Source organism: Manacus candei, unplaced genomic scaffold (assembly GCF_025592945.1).
Source record: "Manacus candei isolate 608988 ecotype Guabito, Panama unplaced genomic scaffold, ASM2559294v1 h1tg000026l, whole genome shotgun sequence".
Classification (NCBI taxonomy): Eukaryota; Metazoa; Chordata; class Aves; order Passeriformes; family Pipridae; genus Manacus; species Manacus candei.
Window position 1 is genome coordinate 3,297,590 of NW_026138074.1, and position 23,920 is coordinate 3,321,509.

General features: G+C 37.1%; 1 protein-coding gene across 3 annotated transcripts in view; it reads left to right on the forward strand.

Annotated features, from left to right (window-relative positions):
* Positions 1–23,920, forward strand: part of CPNE4 (copine 4) — a 224,071-nt gene that overhangs the window by 174,183 nt on the left and 25,968 nt on the right. For all 3 annotated transcript variants that reach the window (XM_051789115.1, XM_051789113.1, XM_051789112.1), the window contains exons 9-11: positions 5,607–5,693; positions 6,285–6,344; positions 11,717–11,850. In XM_051789115.1, the coding sequence (XP_051645075.1) occupies positions 5,607–5,693; positions 6,285–6,344; positions 11,717–11,850 (281 nt within the window). The remainder of the gene's footprint in view (positions 1–5,606; positions 5,694–6,284; positions 6,345–11,716; positions 11,851–23,920) is intronic.

The window sequence follows — 23,920 nt, forward strand, 5'->3', positions numbered from 1 at the left end:
GAGGGAATGACAGAGGAGAAGGAAGGTCTTTTCCCTTCAAGTGGATGTGTTGCTAGGTATTTCTGATAAGGAAGGCCACATAAGAGAGATGTAATTATACATGGGTGAGGAAATTGGTAGGTTAGACATAGTTCTTTGTTCCTAGAAGAGACCTTTTCATAACCTGAGACCAGAAAATATTGCTTTTCGGGTAGTACTCCTTTCAGTCAGAGGAATAAAACTGCCAGCTGCATCTTTTGATCAGGGCTGGCATAAGTAGTTTATGAACTTCTCTTCTAAATATGGCAGGGTTTGGATAAGATTCACAAATCTTGAATTATGAGTCCTTCCTAGTGTCAGTTGCTTCTCCGTGACTGAAAGGCCTGAATTCTGGGAAACCTTGCTGGTCTTTCATTGGTGGGACAGATGAAATCTGTTCACACTGTTTTAAGAAGACTTCCTGATCATGGACAAGCTCAGGATAATAACTTGGTGTGTGTTTCTCTTCCATAAAAATTACCTTTTGGTCACAGACTGTTATGTTCTGACACCTAGCCTATTTTCATACTGACTACCATAACAATTGGCCAAAGACATCCTTTTGTTCAAGGGCACATCTGAAGTAGTCATTGCATAAACGAGGGTTTAGTGGTGAACTTAGTGGTGCTGGTCTTTTCCAACCCTGATGATTCTATGATTTCTAAACCTTCTGTTTACACTTTCTACCATTCCAAAATTCATTATTTGCTCCTTCACCATAATCTTAACACAAGAAAGCCCAGTAAGTCCATCCCTATCTGTGACATTTTTTAAATGAAGTACTAATAAATACTTTGAGTTTATTGTGTCTTAGGATTTTTTCCAAATATATGTATAATATATATATTTTAATATGTATGTACAGTGACAGTTTTGTAAGGTGTTCTAATATTAATCTATCAAAAATATTTGAACAAGAAGAGAAAAAGATTGAGATTATAAAAATGTAAATACTATTAAAGCTTATCATAGTTGAAAGGAGAAATCCTCTACTAGTGAGAAAAAAGGTCACCTTTTTTTTTTTTTTAATGGAAGCAATAAAGCCAGAGCGATTTGGCCAGGGGTGCAGGGGGAAAGACGGAAATCACCTGGATTCCCATGTAGCATGGGAGTTATGTAAGGGAAAAATCTGTTCCTGCATTACATAAAAAATGGACGCGTGTCCATGTGCACACACACAGAAGGAAAGAGGAGGAAGAAACTTTGCTGTACTTACCATATCCATTGACGTTCCCACAAGTTCAGGGTGTTATTAGGGAGGTGGGGAGAGCTGCTGAAGTGCACAAGATTGGATGGTGTCTCAAGGGGATCTGGACTGGATTTCCCCCTTTGCCCAGGTAACTGTCTATGACCCTCACTCAGGGCCTTTGCATCAGGTAGCTCTTCAGAGAACTGTGAGACCTTTAAGCCTTTGGTAATGGGTCAAGGAGTTTAGTGACACCAACAGACAATTCCATGCCTAGTTTTATCAGGAGACAGCCAAGTTCACTCAGGGCTGTCTGCAATATCAGCAGCTGCTGCTGGCCCCAGACAGGGCAGCAGAGGCCTCAGTGAAGGGTGCAACCATGTCAGGCACCTGCCAAATCCCTGTGATGAGGCAACCAATGGTTGCACTTCATTCCCCAGAGGCAAGTTTCCGGAGGAGACCTCTGATAGTGATTAAAAGCAGCTCTTGTCCCATGGTGGATGTATTTCTGGGACAGAAAGAGGGAAGAAAACCCACCCTTTCCTCTTGCCTAGAGGGATGGCAGGAATGAACTAGCCTTTCAGGCAGGAAGTGATGCTGTTCACTTAAAAGTGACTTGTTTTTCTTGAGGCATCAGAAAGAGATATAATGCTGCCTGCCATCGATTGGGGGTTTTTGCCCTGTCCATTAGACTGTGGTTCCTTCTTTGTCATTTACAAACTATGCCATTTGTTGCAGCAGCTATACAGGAAGGAATAAGAGAGAAACAAAAGAATTGCAGGGAAGCAAAGAGAGCATGCCAATGCTAACCCAAGCTTTGCCACAGCTTTCTAGCCCTTTCCTCATAGGACTGACTACCCAGTGTCCAAGTGTGCAGTAAAAGCACAGTGTCCCAGAAAAAGCAACTGTTCTCTGTCATTTTTCTCGCCTTAGGGTACGTGAAATTCTCCTGACACACTCAATTCTTTCTCTGAATAGTTTGTGCTATTGATGGACGCACAGTGGCCAGATTTTGGGGGGATTTTTGCCTTCATTTAGTCACCTCCTCTTCCCTTTGCTGGTGTGTGGCATGGGTGTTTGCACTGTTTGCTTTTCTTTCTCTTCTGAATGTTTGGTAAGAGAAGGAGTAAGGGTGTTTAGAAAGGCAGCATCCTTCACTGCAGAGAGTAACATCTCCCATTGAGGGATCTGTGTCTCATCATCACAGCCACAAGAGGATTAGGACCTTCCAGGTATCAGCATTAGTTTACTGACTCTGAAGAATAGCTGAATGGAGTTTGGTTTATATTCAGAAATTCTCCCCATAGTGGTTTAACTTTCAGGGTATAAAAGAAACACCAACACAGTATAGTCTTGGGATTTCATTACCAACATTTGCACCATTACTTAAATTAACAAGAAATAGGTTAAAACCAGGTTGCTTTCTGTTTCAGATTCACTGTGTTTGACAGGGAAAGAGCTTGCATAGCCTAGAGCTGTCAGGCATTTGGAGGAAATGCTAAGTGACTTTTAGAATGACGAATCCAAACTTCACAATGTTTGCCATTAGTGTCAGATTGCAGACTCTTGCATTAGTTTCCTTTCAACTGAAAACTTAATTTAAGAGCAAAAATGAATCAATAAAAAACAATGTCAGATACCAAATCAATACTGGGAATGTAGGAACAGACTGGAAATTGAGGTTGGCCCCACAGTGCAAGCAAAACATTTGAGAATTGTTTCTCGATATTACTTACCTGCTTAGAGCTGTATTCTGAGCTCTGTTCTCATTAGAAAAGCTGGAGATATAATAAGACCTGTATAGGGAATTTCCTTCAAATGATGCTTGTGACATCTTTAGCTTGAACTGTGGGAATTACCAAGGTAAGAATTGGATCTTGGTGGGTAAGCGAGGATTGAGTTCTATGTAATACAGTCTTATTGGCTTTCTTAAGCCTATGAACAGGGAAATGTCTTCTCCCTCCTCTCCTATTATTTTCCCTTCTTTTTACGACCATCAACAGATTTAATAGATGCAAAATTGTTCTTTCTTTCTGTTTTCCTACTTTCTATAAATTTTCCAGTATGTTCTTCCCTTTGCTTTATTATCAGTCAATGATGTCAGTGACTTCCACATAGAATATTTTAATGAGCTTTAGATAGTTGCTCAGAATTGTTATCTGTATGTCTCAAAATGCATTGCAAGATAGGGGAACATTCATAATTGCATTTTACAGTTAGCAAAGGGAACCTGAGAGGCTGGACACAGGCACAGATTTTTTCTCCCCTGAAGTAATGTTTTGTGCCACTTTAGTCCTTAGGTATTGTAAACTTTGTCCATATACCCATACCATGAACATAATGTTTTTCAGGCTTAAATAATCCTTTTCCCAATGAGAGAAATTATGTGCATAGTATATGGCTTCATATAAGTCAGGCCTTATTTAAACAAGTATTCATGTTGGAGGATGCTAAAATTAAGGAGGTGCACCTTGGATCTTCAGGGGAAAGCAACAAGATCTCTCCAGTGTATTTCAGTGTCAAAGGGAGAAACACAAATCCCGTCTCCTGCTTTTATTTTCTATTTGATATATTACAGTGTATTTATAATTTACAGACAGCGCAATTTCTCTATAGGAATGCTTCCAGCAGACAAATGTGTGTTAAACCATTTTGCCAGACAGCAACATATCAAGATGCGAGTGGGCAATGCTTCTGCCTTGCTGTCAGATTGCTTTCCTAAATATGAGCTTATTGCACTCTGGTGCTGTGTCTCAGAGTACTCTCTTTCTTTGGAGAGAAGGGCTTTTATTTCTTAAGCCTGACTGCTTCTCTTGAGTAGAGGAAAAGTATTTATGGAGGATTTTTCCTGAATATGGGGGCCCTGTGTCTGCCTGTCTTCTCAGTTGGAAAATTTGTTTCACAAAGCAAATAATTGAGCTAGGAGAGCAAGCAGATGTGCTTCCTGCAGTTGGAACAGTTTTTTTGTCTTTTCCCATTCTTCACTCTGTCACCTGTCTCCAGTTCACAGTGACGAAAATACTCCTCCTCCCCTGTGCAGAAATGGTCTCATATTGCTCTAAAACCATATATTTTGCCTTTCCTTTTTTGATGTTTGACAAAATCTCTAAGTCTGAAATACTTCAGAGATATCCAAATAATTACTGTTAGGCAATGGTTTGAAGCTCAGTGAAATAGCTGTGGTTGTTCATAAGGTAAAAATAGTTTTACATGCTCAAACACTTTGGTAAGATATATCACATGAACTTCATTATAGACAAGGTATTGTAACACTTAAGAAGGTTTTCACCATAGGAAAAACATTGTAACACTTAAGACATATATATATATATTTCATTTCAATATGTCATAATAGGGATTTTTAGATAATAGGTCATCCTGGTTCCTTTTGGAGTTCTGTTCTTTATGTTACCCAGCATCACATTTTCTCCCCACACTTAAAAACACGTCTCTGAAAAAAAAGTCATGCTATTAACCATATTTAGTAACACTTTACAGATAAAAATCTGTATGTACAAATACCAATGGATACTTGCATGTGCAAATGTACATTTTACTCCTGCAGTAGGAGGCATGAATAACATTGTAGCTACTAGAGGTGAGAGTCTGAAAGCTTGAACCTAATCAATCTACCTGAAACCAGAGGAAGGCAGAACATTTGAAATGGAAATTATTAAGAACCTGAGAGATGTCATGATGAGAGCAAGACAATGTATTTCAGTAACAAGGTAGGACTCTTTTGCTGTAAAAGTATTTGTAAATAAAACCATGAGAAAATTTTCAGAAAGGGATTTTATTATATTCTTAGGGATAATTTTCAAATGTATCAGTAGTTAGTTATCTGCATCTTTGTGCAATTTTTAGTGGTTTTCTTAACTTTTTATTTTGCTGTCAGACTTATAGAAGAAACTGTTGCTCTCTTGCAAGAGAAAGCGAGACAAACCATTGATCTGAATTTCTCCAGTCTTGAGTTTAATACAAAACCCCAGTGTTACTGTGCCAGCAGTTTTGTAGCTAATACAATGCATTAGGTTGCTCCCTCCAGTATTTTCACTTAAGTGTTAAGTTTCCTCTTTTTTTCTCCTCTTAAATGATCTCAAAAGATCATCAATCTTGCTTATGTAACACCTGAACCTACAAGACTGGAAGATGACAACAAATGAATCTGTGTATCTTTTTTAGTGCCGTGTCTACCTGTATATGCGCAAAGACTGATATTTGCCCTGGGCGTTTTTCTATTAAGATCATCCTCTGCATAGTTAATAGTTTTCATTTCTTCCTCTCTGTGTACCATTATTTGTTATGATTTAGTCAACTGTGGAAATCAGACAGTGTAATTTTTGTTAATTACTTCAATTTGTACATAAATTTTCCTTCAAAGAGTGACTGCTATTTTTCACAGGTACAATGGGAATGCATTAACCCCAAGTACAAAGCAAAGAAGAAGAATTACAAGAACTCAGGCATTGTCATCCTTAACCAGTGCAAGGTAAATATATGTTTTACTCTTTGGCTGTTTCTGTACTAAGCTCTCAATGATATACTTTAATGGTGGTTGGAAACAAGAAAACAAAGTGGAAATGCCTGTAGGATAACAATGGAAACTGATCCTCTACAAAAAGTAAAAACAAGGACTTGAATCTCAAAAGTAAGCTGACTGTCCCCAGCTCTCCTGTTTTATTTCTCTTGTCCTATCCCTGCTGTTGTGCAATGGAGAAGGCAGTACTAAACTCTTACCCCTAAAGACTTGCCAACTTTGTGTGTTTCCCTTTTAGTCCTTCTATCATTTCTACAAAATTGCTCTTGTTCCTTCTAAATCAACAGCAGAATTTCCACTGAATTCCTACTGAAAAGAAGAGCTTGGTTCTACTTTTTATGTAAATTTTCCTTTTTTTAGAATTTTAATATTTTCTCTTGTTTATATTTTTGTTTCTGTCTCAAACTATGTCTAATGATTTCTTCCTTTAACTTATTTTTCAGGTGGTCCCCCTCATCCTTCCAATTTATTGTTTTTTCAGGCAGCTTTCTGATGTTTTATCAGTACACAGCTAAGTTGAATGTCTTGCTTTCTTGTCTGCAGATCCACAAGATGCATTCTTTCTTAGATTATATCATGGGAGGCTGCCAAATACAGTTCACAGTAAGTGTCTTACTTCTCTAATTTCTTTTAAAGAAACGGAATCCCCATAGATACCACTTCATTACTTTCACGGAGTCCTTAGTAAGTTATTAAGGTCTTCTTGCAGAATATGTTAAGGGCCAGTCTTCCTTTTCAGAATTAGTCCTCCATTAAAGCAAATTGCTTTCCCTCACATGATGCCATACACGCAGAGAGACAGTCCAGCCAGGGTCCTCTCTCTGTCAGCCTGGGGTAAATCCTGGTGCTTCATACCTCAGCCATAGCTACCAACAGTAAGATGGCACTACAGGGGGACACAGTAGTAATTCAGAGCAAATCAGAAGCTGTTGAGTTCAAGAAACAGGATAAAATTATTTGCAGAGCTCTTCATAAACAGAAATATAATATTTTGCATTTCCAATTAATAATTTTGAGAAACATTTAATGCTGTGTGGTTTGATTTTGGAATTATTTTTTAATTTTGAATATAGCAAATATAATTAATATAATATATCAGTCTTTCCCACAGCATAGGAATACAGATTGTGGCTGAGTTGCAGTCTGGTTTATGTGACTTCTAATCCATATCAGCTACAGTGCTAAAGTCTATTGCAGCAAGGTTATATTCTTCTTCCGGAGATCTTTCATTTTCCTGTAGCACTCTGCCTTGCAAGTATCTGTCTCATACTTGCTCCCACATATCAAATATCAGACATTGGATGCTCCTAAAATGTTCTATTTCACTTTTTCCAGACAAGTCTTCATTTTCCAAAAAAATTTGGAAAAAAAAAAAGAATTCTTTTTTTTATTTTTTCCCAACAGAAAGTTCCAGCAACAGCAGCAGGTATTGTAGTGGATTGTCTTCTTGCTTACAGGTCAGCTTTTTGAGGTGTAAAACATGCATTTTGCCTGTACATATCACAGACTCATTGGATAACACCCAGAACTGAGGACCTTGTCTCTGGTTTTGAAGGAAATACCTACTGTAGTGCTCAAAGATCTTTCTAGTTGTCTTCTTTCAAGTAAAGCATCCTGTGTCATTACCTCCCTGCCTTACCCAGCGACTTCTTTTATCCCCACATGCCTGCAATGCACATTTCTCCTCCAAATGTGAAACTTGCCAGTCCCTGGAAACCTCTTTAATTTGTCTTTCCTGGCATTTCCTCCCTAAAAATATGACTGGAAGAACTCAATCATCAATTGCGTTCAAGGTCATTAGCAGAAAGACATTTATGTCTTCAAGTAATATCTGAAAGCCTTTTCTAATCAGAACATGTACTTAGGCACATGCAAAGATATAATATGCATTTCCTACAATTCTAGCTCAAGCCAGGAGCACTTCAACCATTAGAAAGTGTCTAGGGATTTACATATTAAGTTACAGCTGTGCTTTTCAAACTCTTCTTGATTCCTTCTAAATGTTTTCCAATGGAAGAGCAAGTTCTTACACAGTGCACTGGAGGGTTGTGGCAATTTGCTTGCCTTTTATTTGCTTGTCACAGGTTTCCTATTAGTAGGCTGTGAACCACGAGTTTAAAAGTGGTGGCATAAATGGGTTAAAGTGGATAGTATTGCTTCTACTATATTTTACTGTATTTCACTTTACTGAAATGAAACAAAACAATTGGTAATAGGAAGCTTAGGTAAACTCATCTACAAAGGTGGGTTGTGAGGGCATAAAGGAAACATGAAAGATTCATTATACTGTGAACCACAGAGATCCCTGAATTACTGTTGCCCTCAGTGGTAAATCCACCAGCTACTGTCTTGTGTAAACTCACCGCTATCAATTTTCAACTTATACAGACTCAGGGGAAGCCATTGTGACATCTCTGTGCCTATAGATCTCTACATGCATAACCAAGTGGTTCTACCTAAAGATCATCACAAACTGACTTTGCATATTTTCCTTCCTCCTCAGCATGATTGCACCAGTCAAAAATGACTGGTTATGAGATCTGTTGCTGTTTCCAGAAATGTATCAGAGGCTCTCCCGTGGCCACTGAAGCAAAAGAGTGCAGCCTACAGGGGAGATATTCCATGCTCCCTTGCTTTCTGCACACATCATATAATCTCCTTTTCACATAGCCCTAATCTGATTAATTCAGACCACTGAAATAGAGGAGGCCTATTCCTTTTACTTTCCCAGATTTCTATTGTTTTGTTTTAACAAGAATGCATCTGGGATTGTTTGAAACTCTCCTGGTACATGTATTGTTGTTGTCATTGTCTTAATGACATTTCTGTTGAGCTCATGCTGTGTACAGGCAGTATGATACAACTGTGATTTGAAAGGGCACTTGTTGAGGGAGGGAAACTGGGATGCTAAGCACACATTTGATAATAAAAAGCTATAGTAGGATGTACCTCCTAATTTAAGGCAATAATGAAAGCTTTGGTAACATCATGCTGTTCTTCAGATACTTTGTACATCTATTGTAGGAACATGGTTTGTAGTTAGCTAGAATGTCTCTGAAAAACGAAAGTAAACTTTTCGTTTACTTTAAAACCAGTTATTAAGAAGCTTTTATCTGTAGAGATCAATAGTGCTGATTCCAGTCCTCTATTTTTATGCCCTAGTTATTGCCAAACGTTGTATCTCTTATCGGACAGTGTTCCCCGCTGCAGAAGAAATGTTCAGAAGCTGGCAGTGCAAATGGGTCTGTAGTCAGAAGACATTTTCATCACTTTGGGAAATACAGCAGAAAGGATGTGTAACATGCATAAAAGGAACTGTAATAGAAAGATAGATTGGACAGATGCTCTATCAGGCAGGTCAAGGTACTGGGCAGGCTGATTTGTTGCGGACAGATCTAGCAGGAGGTCCCAGCTATATGGGATGTTTTCAGTGTAATGAAAATCACCTTTTTACAAGGCTGAGGGAAACCCCCCCCAGTTATGCTCTTATTTAGCTGTGGAAGATGACTGATACATTGGAACTGATACATTAAAGATACACTGATAAAAACCAAATGTACACACTGTAAGAAAGATTCCTACTTTGCTGCCCAAAAGATAAATTCAGTTGTAAGATTAACATAACTTCTGTGATATGGGCACTTACTTTTACAAATCCTTATCCTGTGTATTTACACAAGACCTTGGTACTGTTGGATAATGCTAAAAGAGCAGAGCTCTGCATTGTTATTTTGGAACTATGGCAAGTTACAGCAGCGTTCATCTTTCTTATAAGTCCTCCCCTTGGGAGTCAAACAGAGAGTTGGATCAAATTCAACCACACTGCATCCAAGTACAAACATTCATAAATGCTTCATCACAGGAAATTAGGAATTTTTTTTACTTATCAACAGACCTCTACTGCAATGACCATTTCCAAAAGGAAGCTTGTTCTAGGCAGTGTTTTTTCTTTCCCAAACACTAGCCACAAGCTTTTTTCCAAGCTCATGAAACCCACTCCTGATTCCTACACTGTGCTCTTGTTTTCATTTCCAAAGCATTTAGCCATGGCTAACAGCCATGAAGGAAGACTTGTCCGGTTTTGTTTGCTGTATCACTCAAGTCTTGCTAAAGTGCTTTAGCTTTTTGAGATTATCAGTAAAAACACATACTTTAAACAACTTTACAGGAATACCCTTTTTTTCTCTATCATACAGTGACATTTTTGCACCTTCTATGATCAAATTTAAGGTTGAATTAGTATTAGAAAAAATATACATATTTTTAAGAAAATGTGCATACTTTTAGTAAGATTTTTAACAAATAAGTATCCCAAAACTAAGCTAGTCCATACAAGCATCCCTGGATTTACCTTAGGTTTCATGAACCAATAGTATCTCTTTCTTGCTCGGATATGTACATGTAGTGTTTCTTAGTTAGGGACACTCACAAGTGCAGGCGTGAGAGGTTTCCCATTGATTTATTCAAGTTAAATCAAGCTATAATTTTGGAAAAAAATCTCTATGGAAAACAAACTCAGTGCCTCAGTGAGTGAATAGTGAGTAGGAAGCAGTGGTGAAGGATTACTTTATTTGCAAGCCAAAAAACTCATCTCTCCTGACTGAATGTGGTGAGGTGCTGGGAGTTCATAGTTGATCAAGGCAATAAAGGGATTTTCAAACTAACTAGAGGCCAGTTTCTTCAGAGATAGAGGTGGAATATCAGGAACAGTGAGGGAAAACAATGTTTTGTTGACCTACTATGACATTTCCCTTTTACTTTTTAGCTACAAAAAGTAAGTTTCAGGAGGACTGTGTAATTTTTTGGAGGCAACATGAAAATATAATTTCATTTTCATTTTAGAGCTGCATAAAATAGTGTTCCCTGTGCCAAGCAGAGGTTGCAGCTGGGGAAGCTGCACATTTGCAAAGGCAAGCTGGGCCTTCAGAGTTCTTTTTGCAGGCTTCAGCAAGACCCTTTCTTACCTTTCAGCTACACTGTAAAACTGAAAACTGAACTCTGTGGCTTTGTTTATTGAATATTCAGGTGTAATGGGTTTTTTAGAGGAATAGGTTATTGGAAAAAATCACAAGGAAATTTTGAAATTTTGTAAATTTGTTCCCTCTATGAAACACTTTAGGATTCTTGTTTAGGAATTCCTAAACAACTCCTTTTAGGAATTCCTATAAAGCAGCATTAAAAATTCAGCAGAGGACTTTCTGATCCATGATGGTCATATCACAGGAAAATGCATGCCAGAGTACATCTTCAGTGAGAAGTATAAAGAGCATTTTAAAAGGGAGAAATTAATTTTAAGAAGATTCATTAATATTTGCTTTTGCATTGACTGCTTCCCACAATGTTCTCTAAGCTTTTTCATACAACAAAAAAAACCTGTGTAGGATTCAAGCTTTGTTTTCACACTGCAGCTTACATTTAAGCTTGCTATCAACTGTGAAATTGGGAGGGTTAATTATTTAATGCTTAGACATTTTGAAGACAAAAAAATACCAGACAGGCAATATCTACTACTACAGCCACAGTAAGGATTAAAAAGCTAAGAAATGCCCCTAATTTTAGTTTTAATTTATAGTTTTAGTAGGACCCTTAACTCTCCAGGGACGTTTTTGCTGCTAAGCTTTTATGTACTGAACATCACCTTAGCTGGAATAATTTAATTAAGTATGAGAACCTAGAGATAGTTAATTTGATTCATTTGTATTAGAAAATGTTTTCCCTCATAGAATAGCAATGCAGGCAATCTTTTTTCTAATTGTACCATTTTAGTTTTATTAGCTCTTATTTTATAAACTGTCATTTGCTTCTAAATATATTTATCAGTACTATCCTACTACAAATTTGATTAAGTACACTGTAAAATGACCTTTGCTTTAAGGCTGCAGACTCTACAGCAAACTGTTTCTGGTGAAGATATGTGGTTGATGTGGATATGCTCAGAAGAGCTGTGCAAGACATTGACTTTTCTTCTTTTCCAGGTAGCTATAGATTTCACTGCATCAAATGGTGATCCTAGGAACAGCTGCTCACTGCACTACATCCACCCCTATCAACCCAATGAGTATTTGAAAGCATTGGTAGCTGTTGGGGAGATTTGCCAAGACTATGACAGGTAAATAACCACATTTGATTACAGAGTTGTCTTTAGAAAGTGTTTTCACAGTATGAAATCAATGACTGCCTTGTGGCTGGCTGCAGAAGCTCCATGTTTAGGCACTTAAGAAGAATGACTGCACATCAGAAAGATTAGTCTAGCTTGACCTGCTTTTGAGAGTGACAGTGAGTTTAGATTAGCTTCATGATAAAGAAAGGCACAGTTCTTGGCAGTTTGGCTGATTTGTGTGTTAAGGTTCACGTTTGTATTCACATGCTAAAACTACATGTTGGAGTGGATTTTTCTGTGTCTATGTGTTCAAGTTTATCAACTTGAAGACTGTGTCACAGATGCTGGTAGCATCCTTTCTGATACACTTGGTAGTCTCTTTGTATCCCATCCTACAGAACAGTGTTCCTGAGAAGTTGTGTCCGAAACTGAATTTGAAGCTGCCTAAACTGCTTACAGACCATGTCTATTCTTAGAAGTAAACACATGGTCTTTTTCAGTGTTCTGGCCTGTTGACTATTACACTCTCTTCTAAAATAAATATTAAAAGGTAGTGATAATGTGTGTACAAAACATGCCTTTAAATAAATAAACAAATGCAGGGAATTGGACCAAATATGCTTTGATTACATTATTTACTTCTGTTGCTTTCAAATAGGCTGCCTGCTTCTATCAAATTAATTGTGTATTATTAATCTAATTATCAAATGCATTTCCTTAAATGTTCTTTCTCTGGTGGTGAGGCATAGTATCTTACACAACTCTTCTTTCTAATCTTTGCATATGTAATAGATATCCACCTCCCACTTTGCTATGTGTAAATACCAAATCTCAAGAAAACAATGGTATTTGCAGTCAAATTTCAGTTATACTTTCTGTATAAATTGTGGAGTGACTTCAGCCTTTATATGTCACATATACCAATTAGTCTGCTCAAAGGCACTTCCATTTGCATGGTAATGAGATGTCTTCTCAAAGAATAATAAGGAAAATGTTATCCTGATACAATTTCTGTAAGAATTTGATGGTCAAACTTAGTCAATAAGTCCGAGAAAATCAATATTTTATTGCGAGCTGATAATTCCCCAGTAACTATCTAGGAATTTAGTAATTATTAGCAATAATTCAGAGATTAATATACTTCAAAAAAGGGAAAGGAATAAAATGGCCTGGTTTATTCGCACAGAATTTTTTATTTTATCACTTAAGGTGTATTTTTTAGTTAATAGTTAAGTGGCACGGTCCTTCCTATACAGAAATATTAACCCCAAATCAGAATTCTTCTCTCAATATATTTCAATCAGTAAAAAAAAAATAATAGTCAGTTATTTTTTAAATGAAATCATCAGCATCATTCTGTTCTATTGTGCTGCAGAAAATGCCTATTGATGCTAATCAGCACAACTAAGGCTGTATGAGCTATGGACTAGGGCTGAACAAAAGTCAGAAGTTCTTTCCCTTGGGAAATGTCACCTTTCTGGCATGTATTTGACCTGTACAAGTTCTCAAGTTATGACACTGTAAATATATTCCCATGGACAAGTTGATTCAACATAGTCAGTGCTTTCTGATCGAAACTTCACGTAAGGACCTTTTCTTTATACTTGCACATTTTGAATCCAGCAAATTGGAAATGAGAACTTAAAATTTTTCAAAAGAAGGAAAGAAATTAAGAGGAGCAGACCTTCACAAAAATGATCTACAAGTTCTGTATTGGACTTTATAGTGTTGAGTGGCAGCCTTAAGATGTATGAGCACATATGACCTACAAAACAAATCTTTCGTATATGCAATTAAAAAAGTATAAAACTATCAGTAAAAATCTGAAATGTGGCACAGATCCATAACTGCTCCAGTGAGTCCAGTTGTGCTTCAAATAATGGAGCAGGATTTCTGTTCCAGATTAAGATCAGCCAGAGGTGAAAAGAAGGACTTGCTTAACCTAAGGGCTGTTTAGAGCCAGAGTGCAATCAGTTGCATTGTGTGGCATGTCTTTAGTAAGATTAAAATATAAGACCACACAGATGGCAGTGCTCTTACCTGAAGTTTTATACCCATCAAATATCTCAGATAGGTGGAACTGGCTGATTTCAATCCAAACCAAGGAAAATGGAGTGGTTTCCACTGGGTCTCAGGATTAATATATTTGAATCAAATGAAAGAATAGTTGAATGAAGTAAAATCTGTTGTTTGTAATACTTTTTGCATTCCAGGAGCACAGCTGTAGAGTGTTAAGTACTTTAGTACTTTCACTACTTATATACCAACAGGCTGCTTTTTTAAATTTGAAAAAAAAAAAAAAATAAAAAGGGGCCTGTGGTTATTAATTAAAGTACTTCTTTGATTGGAAGCATTCAATTTATTTGTATTTTGGGAGGAATTGGATTGGCAAGTAATATTCAAGACTCAGTACTCAAAATGCATATTTTTTCTTTATATAATCTAGTTATTTCTGTCAATCAAGCCAAGTCTTCTCATAATTTATGTTTCTGTACATATCACCACAATATAATGTATCTAAGTAATTAATGCTCCAAATTAAGTGGTGCCTCACATCCCTTGATACAGTGGAATAAACCCTGCTCATCCAAAAGCCAGTTTATCTGTATGGTTCAGAGATTCCTGAAACAGTTAAATAAATAGCACCGTTTTGCCTAGCTAAGCGTGAAGGAATAAGATTCATTCTTTTATCAGCAATATTCAGAGAATGAGAAAGAGATGTTGATTATATCCTGACTGTAGAAATGCTGCAGTCCTATAGGAATAGGCCAATCTGATAATGGTATGGGAAATGGAAGAGCTATTCACCTGCACAAAATACTTAGTACTTTATCTTTATGGTGGAATTGTTTCAGGCTATAACAACATTTTTCATAAAAGAGAAGATAAAGTGTCTAGGTGATATAATCAGTGGCTAAGCAACAGCAGAAAGGGATCATAATGGAAGGAGGAACATCCATTAGTTTTAAGAAATTAGGTTCTAACATGTAGTTAGAAATACTAGAAAGGGGAAAACACATTAAAAACTTATTAAAAATATTTGGTAAAATAATCAGACAGGTCCATGAAGAAGAATTTATTTTAAGATAAATGACTCATGAATGTTTAAACATGACCTCATGAAGCAATAAGTGAAAAATACATGTTTCTGTTTAAACATTTTCAGAAGCTTTCTTTTATATTAAGAATTATATCACTGGTATAATTTTACCTTCAAATTGTGCAAGTCTACTCCACCATTTTCTAGCATAGAGAAACACGTGAAAATTATGAAAATCACAGGGCACTGAAGTGTTTAATGTTTAAAGGATCATTTCATATTTATTTTTTACCTTGGTAATTTCTGTATTGAGTTCTCTGGGTCAGAATTCAAATCAAATGATTTCTGGTGACCAGGAATATCAGCTTAGCCAGGATCCTGAAAAATCAGTTGATCACTACTAAATATGCATATATTCACTCTACATGTTTTGAACAATGAGTTAGCGAGTGTACTTAAGGCAGATGAGGTTACATCTAACTCTTTGTGCTGGCTTGGAGCTTCTAACCTTCAACAACTCTGAACAATGGTTTTGGCCATTTGTTTTGGAGCCTGGTGGAGACCCCTTCAAGAGAATGCTGTTTTCAAAAGGTAGATGACATGCATCTTTACTGGTTGAATACCCAGATATGAGGAAAAGCAAACTCATTCATCAGCTGAAATAAAAGAACTGTGACCAAAAGCTTATAAAAGACATGAAACTCTCCAAGTTACATAATAATAATTTTGAATGTGTCCTATTCTCCATGGCAGCTCTTCCCCATATACTTTTCATTTGAATCATAAAATGGTCCCCTGCTCAGTATGGAACAACAACACCATTTTGTAAGCCAGAGAAACCTATGAATAAACTGGGGAGTCAGGGAGCACTTACTTTCCACTGTGTCCCAGCATAAGGTCTGGCCATGTCCTAACTGCAAGTCAGGACCTGACCTACCTCTTTGTATATACAACTAGAGTTCCACTGTGTATTAATATATAGGTATGCATATAACATATAGGAATTATATATACTTATATAATATTTGTTGTTAACACTGAGCCATTGAGTAAAAAAAATTGATTTCTCTTTTGTGCTGTTTTATACCTTCCCTCTGGCAGAACAAAGCCATATGTCACAATAACAACAGTGTACAGTTTATTAAAATGGCTGGTCCTTTGATCTTAATGATTTGTTTTACCACTGCTGGAATACAAGCAACTAACCATGAGTGTAGCTCATCTTTCATTCTGCAGTGATTACTGTTTCCATCAAAGGAAAAAGGTCTGAAGTGGGACTGTAAATAGCTTGTTTGTAAGAATAAATGCTTTACATGTACACAATGCTAAAGGCTGAAATACTTCCTAGATGATCTTACATTATTACAGGTTTTAATTATGATATTGTGGGTGAAGCCCATGGCAGGACTTGCAAATCTGCTCCTGACTTTGAAATCTGATTTCTGCAGTTAGTAGCTTTTCTTTTGCTTGTGCTTATTATGAATCTCATTATATTACATTAAATATTTATCTTTGAATTAAAACTTCTGATTCATCAAGACACTAGAGCTTATTATCTAATCCCATTGAATAAAGTCTGACTCAAGCAAACACTAAGGAATTATGCAAAATACAGGTGGCACTGAGATGGAATTGATTCAGTTTTACTGAATTTGAACTTTTTTGTTAATTGTTCACCTCACACCCAAATGCTCAGTGCCTCCCATGTACCTGGATGATTTTAATGATTTTTTTTAGACATAGTTTTATGTTTGTGCATACATTTAGAGTTCTTCATTGGATTAATAAAAAGCATTCACAAACATGTGAGAATCAGCTTTTGTGTAGTCAAGTAAATACTCATACCTTGAAAAAGACAAAGGTTAGATGTATTTTATCAAATCCTTTTAAGCATCTACTGCATTAGTTATTTGTGGAACTTTCCATTCCTGATAGGCCATGCCCATTCTGATCTAAGCACTCAACTCGTGATTCCGTATGTTTGGCCACATAGTTTTGTAAAATCATGTAACAGAATTGGTCTTCATCTTACTTGTATTCAAAATCTATTTCAAAAATTAGTTTTTAATTATTTTAAATTCCTATTTTTTTTATTCACTCTTAATGGTACTGTAGATTTTTCTTCAGTTAAAGGGCCCTTGAAACACATGGAAGATAAAAATGTTTCCTGATACTTTTTTCATTTAGGCAAATAACCTCTTTAACTCTAAATCCCCAAGTAGCTCCTCAAAACTGACATTCACACTGAGATCATATGTTAGCAAATAAACTGCTTGTGTAAAACACACTTGACTAGCAACCTCCGCAAAGGCCACTAATGAGCAAAGAATACATTAATCCTGCAAAGGGCAGAAATTATTTATGTGTAGAGCTCTACAAAATACTTCAGAATATAAAATTTAGAAACTGGGCCACATTCCACGAAAGATATGAAGAATCTGAAGTCAGCCTGAGTTGCAACATTAGCTTCTGCAAACAATGAATTGCAGCAGTTGCTGAGTAGGTGCAAAGATTGCTCTGTAGGATTTCTTCTTTATATTTTAGGCCTAAGCAAGTACGTTCACTATGATTGAAAACTGTATGTGAGACCTTCCTTCCCTCATGCAGTAAAGTGCACTTGAAATTTTAGAAGGGGAAAAAATGAAAGGAGAAAATAGAAAGTCAAAGGTTCCCAGTCCAGCACGTCCCTTTCAGTGTAGATCCAAGAAGTGATGAAACACAAGTCCAGTGAAAGGTCCAGCTGTCCCACAAACACATTTTCTGAGGTACCAGCAGAGGGCAGTTAGGGAGGAGAAATAGGGCAAGGTATGTGAAATGCAGAACATGTTATGGAAGTCATATATAAATCAGTGCATCAGTCCCAAATACAAGTATCAGTCCATACTTAAATACTGTGGTTTCAATTAAGGCTCTAGTGGAAAGAGATTCCAGAGTTTACAGCTTGTTGTCTGCTTTAGCAACCAGAACCTCATCCCCAAGAATTACTTAACACGTCATTTCATCCTGAAGCCATGTCTGGGTTTGTGGATGAAGACTCAGAAAGTTACCATGGCAGGAAGGATCTGTATTAAATACCTTGAGACAGTTTTTCCTGACACAAGGAGAAAAGCAGAAACTTGCTTTGACTGAGATAGTGGTATAGTAGTAGTTAATTAAAACTGGGGCAAAAGAATGATGCACAGAATAACTGGCACTATATGTGACATTAAATATTTTATGAAATCCCTACATAGAGCTGCTAAAATGTAGAGATGTTAAAATTTTATCTACTCATGCAGATCAATAAATAAAAATATGCTTAATTATTAATATCTCCCTTTATCACTTTAATTAAAGAAACAACCTTTCTGGAGGCTGTTAAGCAAAAAAGCTGATTAGCATATCTAAACAAGTTTAAAAACCTTGAGGGAAAAGACATGAACCCTTTTATTTAGTGCTTTAGTAGGACCAAATTTGCATAGACATACAAGAGAATAAAAATAGAAAAACAGTAACCTGTACAGAAAAACTTGTGGCTTATGTTTATCAATAAGCTCAGATGTAGGTAAACATATTCTGAAGTGTTTGGATAACACAGGACTAGAACTTCACTGGTGAAAAGGAATTGCTAATACTTTCAGTCATCAAATTGGATTGAAAATCCTTGTATTTAATGACTGAGGACCTAGACTGGCACAATTATATGATATATACAAAAACATAGTCTGTATTTGGCTATGCAAAACCTGTATTTGCAGACTACTGCCACACAGGGGTTTCTACAACAACCACTTTTTATACCAAGAATCATAACCATGTTGGGGAGATGACTTCGTAGCAGTGTGTGTGTGTATGTATTTACCTGCAGGCCCTTTATCTGGGCAGATACTGTCAATTCTTACAGCTCTGCCTTTTCCATTGTGAAATTTTCATCTTTTCGTCTTCTTTGTGGTGCCTCTTCTTCCAGGAACTCAGTTCCTATGCCAGTGCACCAGTCACAAACAGTCCCTCCCAATTTTCTTTTGCTAAGAAACTGCTTAGCTGCAGTTTCCTCCAAATGGTTTTCTGGGACCTCTGTTTCATTCTGTCAACTGGCAGATACATCAAAATCTGAACATGGCTTTTCCATGCAGTCTTTACTATTTCTCAATTCATGTTGAAATCTCCTCTGAGGAAGAGCATTGGTCTGTGCAGTACTTGACATTTTCTACAGCTGTGCAGACTGGTACTGTTGGGATTTCTCGGTCAAAATTCCTTTCTGAACAAAATGATGTGAAGTACAATACCCTGCAAAAATTTCGTGCCACCTACTGCTGTAAAGACTAGACATCTGTAAATAATAAGTAGATGTGCATAAAGGAACAATTTCTCTTGTCATTTTCACTGATGCCATTTGATACTGATCTAGTACATCTTCAGTCAATGCAACCATTTCCACAATTTCAGAAGCGTGAGTTTCCTCCTTGCATTATTAAGGTATAACTATTCTAGTCACCCACTCCATTATATTAACATAGAGCTGCGAAGCAAATTATTCACATTTGGAAACCCATCTGTGGGGTAAATGAACACCATGTTCTAAATCTTCTCATGCAAGTTTTCTCCTTTACAGAAAGCCAACTCCTTTTTCCTGAGTTGACCTTAACAGGATATTTGTGAGTCCAATTGCTCTCAGTTAAAGCCAGGCTATTCTTGCAGATTAGATTCCGTTTATTATCTTACTATTCCCTCCAAATTATTGTGAAACTAACCTTGATATGAGATTCCAAATTATCAGAATAGAGGATAGTAGCCCATTTCCTCCTGCATATCCAGTGATGCCTAGCTGAATGTTTAGTCATCGGTATACTTCACTTATGGTACTTCTTTAACTTGTTTAGGTATTGTTCTTCATTTTGACTTAATGTCATTCTGATTTTGATAAAATTTCATCAACAGCTCATTTGATCACATTAAATCACAGTATAATCTCTATAACAGTTTTGTCCTGCTTATCCTAGGAAGCTCATTTGTATGTTGAGAGCATTTGATGAGAAATTCCTCTCCCCACAACTCTCTGTATACATATGCCAATGCAGTCCTGTATTGCCCTCTTTCCAGCACACCCCTTAGAAATAGATATTCTGATAGAAAATTGTTGCAGAGGAAGGTCTCTGACCAACCCTTTTCAATGTAATTTGTAAAAAAGAACAAAATTATATGCCTACATGGCAAAGCTTTTGTTCTTGTGGTTGCCGAGTGTAAGCCACACTCGTCTTTCAAGAGGGCAGGGCCCCATCACTGTTCAGTTTGGAGTTCTTCACCATCTGTACCTTATGTGGTGGAATTCAACCTGCTGCCTGCAGTGTTGTCTTCAAGATCTGTCAAGTTTTAAACATCTGAAATTGCAGTTTGTGTGAGAATGAGCTTTTCAGTGATGGCACAATTTTCCATGTATGATCCCACAGATAAGCAATTCCCTATAGAGTTAGGAATTTTGGAAGGTACTGGGACATATGTGCAACCCCTTAAATACAGAAGACTGTCTGAAAACTGCCTGGTTTGAGAAGTTAAATATATCTCTGTAGCCTCTGGCAGCATCCCCTTCCCTAGTTTATTCCCAGTAATAAAGTCTCATTTCTTTTTCAAGATGCATTTTACTGGGTCATTCATGTAGGCATAAATCAGGTCATTGCAATTTATTTGTCATCTTGCAGGGAAGGTTGACATTTTGTCTCACCTTCCTGAATATGTCATTTTATTAGGCTATCCTTCTGGCAAGTGATAGATATTGCTGCCATTTCATTTTGCTTAACCTACTCCTCCCTCAAGCTCTGATGACTTTTTTTTTCTGTGGCTATTGACTTTTTCCCAGCCTAATAATTTCTGAGTTCACTGGTATTTTTACCTTGCAGAGCTTCTTTTGCAATTCTTTTAATATTAACAAAGGGAAGGTTAAACCCATTCTACCTGGATTTGGCTTTGTTAGTTATTTCATGAGTTGATGCCTTTTGGTGGTTAGCTTCAGGGAATTTGTATTCCCTTGCTTCATTAACTATTTCCCTGGTTGGCGAGACAGGCATTCCCTCATTTTTTTGAAACCCAATTACATGACAGTATCTTTTTCTCAGTATTCAGCAGATTCCAGCTCCCCTAAGACGCCTGAGGGCTGTAATTAAAGATAGTGAGTGAATTTTAATGTCAGGATTTTGCACACGATTATGTAGCATCCCTGTGACAGACCAAACAATGTAAGTGTTGCAGTGATTTACCCTTGATTTGCATGCTTCCAGCTCTCTTTTGTGAATAAGATGTATGATAATCAGCTCTTGCTTGCTGCTCCATTTAAAAATCACTGTGCATTATGAACTGAATGCCAAACCATGTTAGGTACAGAGTGAGTTTGATCAAACACGCAGTAACCTGGCTATAACCAGAGACGTGGTTGTATCGAACCAGGCATAACCACGCAGTGAATATGTGGGGACAGAAGAGCAATCTGCAATCCCTCAGGGAGGAATACACATTAGGAGGTGCAAATGCTGCTGCTGAACTCTTGTGGTCCTTCCGACTCTGACTGCAGCAGCCTGAGAGTTAGACCACAGCCTGGCTCTGCCCCCAACCCATCCTGGAGGAGCACAAGTGGCTATGCAAGACTGCAAGTGGTGAAGTGGATGGGCACTGGTCCCTTCCACTGAAATGGTTTTATTTAGCCCTATTTGATCAGAGAATCATAGAATAGCCTGGGTGGCAGGGGACCTTGAAGATCATCTAGTTGCAATCCCCCTGCCATCACACAGATCATGTCTGTTATTTACCTAGCTCTGCTTGCAAAGCAGGAACTGAAAATGTTTAAATATTTCAGATGATTTCTGTATTTTCTTTGGAACTGCTGTTAATCCCTGTAAGCTGTTATGATTCAGAATTTGCTGGCATCAAGCCCTTCTCAGATAAGTACTAAATAATACACTCAGGAACATGATTCATTCATATGCTTTAGAAAAGGAACACTTAATTCAGCTCATATTCTTCCAGTTCACTCTCTGAGCATGAAAGATTACAATTTTAACTGAGTTTAGAGAGGACTCTGTTTTGTTTGTGGCATTTGCTGTTTACTCCTTTTTCTTTTCCTTTCCTCTTTGTTCTCCCTCTCTTCCTTTTCCTCTGCCCCTTCCCCCTCCTCCCCTTCCTTACATTCACACTTTTTTCAATTACATGTGTAACACATACCTCTCTTTTATTTTGTCAATTTGAAATTTCTTTCTAATAGAGGAAAATTATCTCATCATGGGAAAAGTATGTCGAGCAGAGCAGATCTACAGTTTATTCTTTTAAGACTGGAATTGAAAATGAAAGGAATAATAATTGATTTCGCTGCATCCAGCATAGTGCTTTTATAATATTTCCCTGAAAATTCTGATCTGACCCAAAACCAAAATTACAAGTGACAGCTTAATATCCAGGGATTCTAGTCAGATATTTTCCTTGGAAGAATTTCAAAGAGCTGTAAATTTAAGATGCTCAGACATTTGCAACTAAAAATGGGTTCTTAGTGTTTCTTTCTCCCCACTCCAAGTTTTTCCCTTTTCCCCCCATTCATTGCATCATTAGTACTGCTAGTGCTACTATGTTGTTCTAGCATAAAGTGAGCAGGTTTTCATGCTGATGGTTTCCAAAGTCAGTTAAGTAGCATCCATACAAATTTCTGCATTGACTTCAGGAGGATAAAGGTAAGCACAGCTATTACATACCAAAGGTCTTTCATGAGCACCAGTTGAAAATAGTCCCAAACAACTTGTGTAAGTAGCTAGCTAGAAGTTTAGCTTTCAGAATGAATTAATGGCATATAGAATGGCTTAGGTCTTTTTCCCTCCTATATTTACTCAATAAAAATAAGAACTCAGATTCCCAATTTCAATTTTTAAAAGGTACTCATTTTCACAGAACAGAGTCCTGGCAGCCCTCGTTTTCCTCTTTAAATAGAGGTATTGCCACACTGGTGAATATCTCAAGCATCATCTATGCCTGCAGCTTCTCAGGAAGTTCCAAAATGTCTCTAATGAGCGAGTGGCTAATTATTTGACCCAGTGGAAGAGTTTGTTCCTCCTCATTACTAGGAATAGCAAATCCTTTTCAGAATAAACCTAATATCCAGGTTTCAATAATGCTACATGTCAGAGGGCACCAGTGGTTAATGAGACAAGATTTTGAAATGTTCTTTATTTTGCCTTCTTATCTTTATTATAAACATATTTCTTACCTTCCAGTGACACTGCGCTTCCTAGTGAAACAGAAAATGGTATCATTATCTGTATCACTTTTACCAATTTACAAAACCTTAGTATTTCCTCTATTCATCTTTTTTCCTGTATGTGCAGTACAGCTCACTGAAATCTCTCTTGTCTCTGCCCCTATTAGTGTGTTGATTTGTCATTGTGCTTCCTCTGTTTCCACTAGATAGCTTGAGGGATGAGTGACTAAAACTAAGCAATGTCCCAAAAGGATAATATGGGATATTTTCAGAAATCATTTTCTGCTATGTGCTAAGTTATAGTTGAGGTTACTGAGGGACTTTTTTCAAACAGGTCATATTTCTGTTCAGAAGACTGCAGTCTTGGAGTCCTGACAATTCATTTCTGTGTGCATTAATTCACATTTATCAATATGAACACTGAACCTGAACTCTCTCCCTGATTTTTCCTTTAGGGTATAACATAGATCTGCTCACTCTTAAGTATCTTTCAGGAATATATGTCTGTCTGACTGGAAGAAGTACCAGAAGCCATATACATCTGTGCTTGCATGACTACTCATGGCTCTTATATAACCAGGTATAAAAGTCAGAGTTGGATGCTTTTTCTTTTTTGATCTTCATGTCAAGCACTTCATCTTTTTGAAAATTATGCCAGGTTTAAATTTTCAAGGGAACTTATGTAAAACAAAGAACAATATAAAATGTGAAGTAGATGCAACAGAATATTTTTGTAAAGATTCTGCCAAGTCACAATCCTCTTTTTCTTTCTTGAATTTGTGACTTTCAGCTTCTATAGAACCAGCTTGTTTTTCCACTTCTGTGTTTCA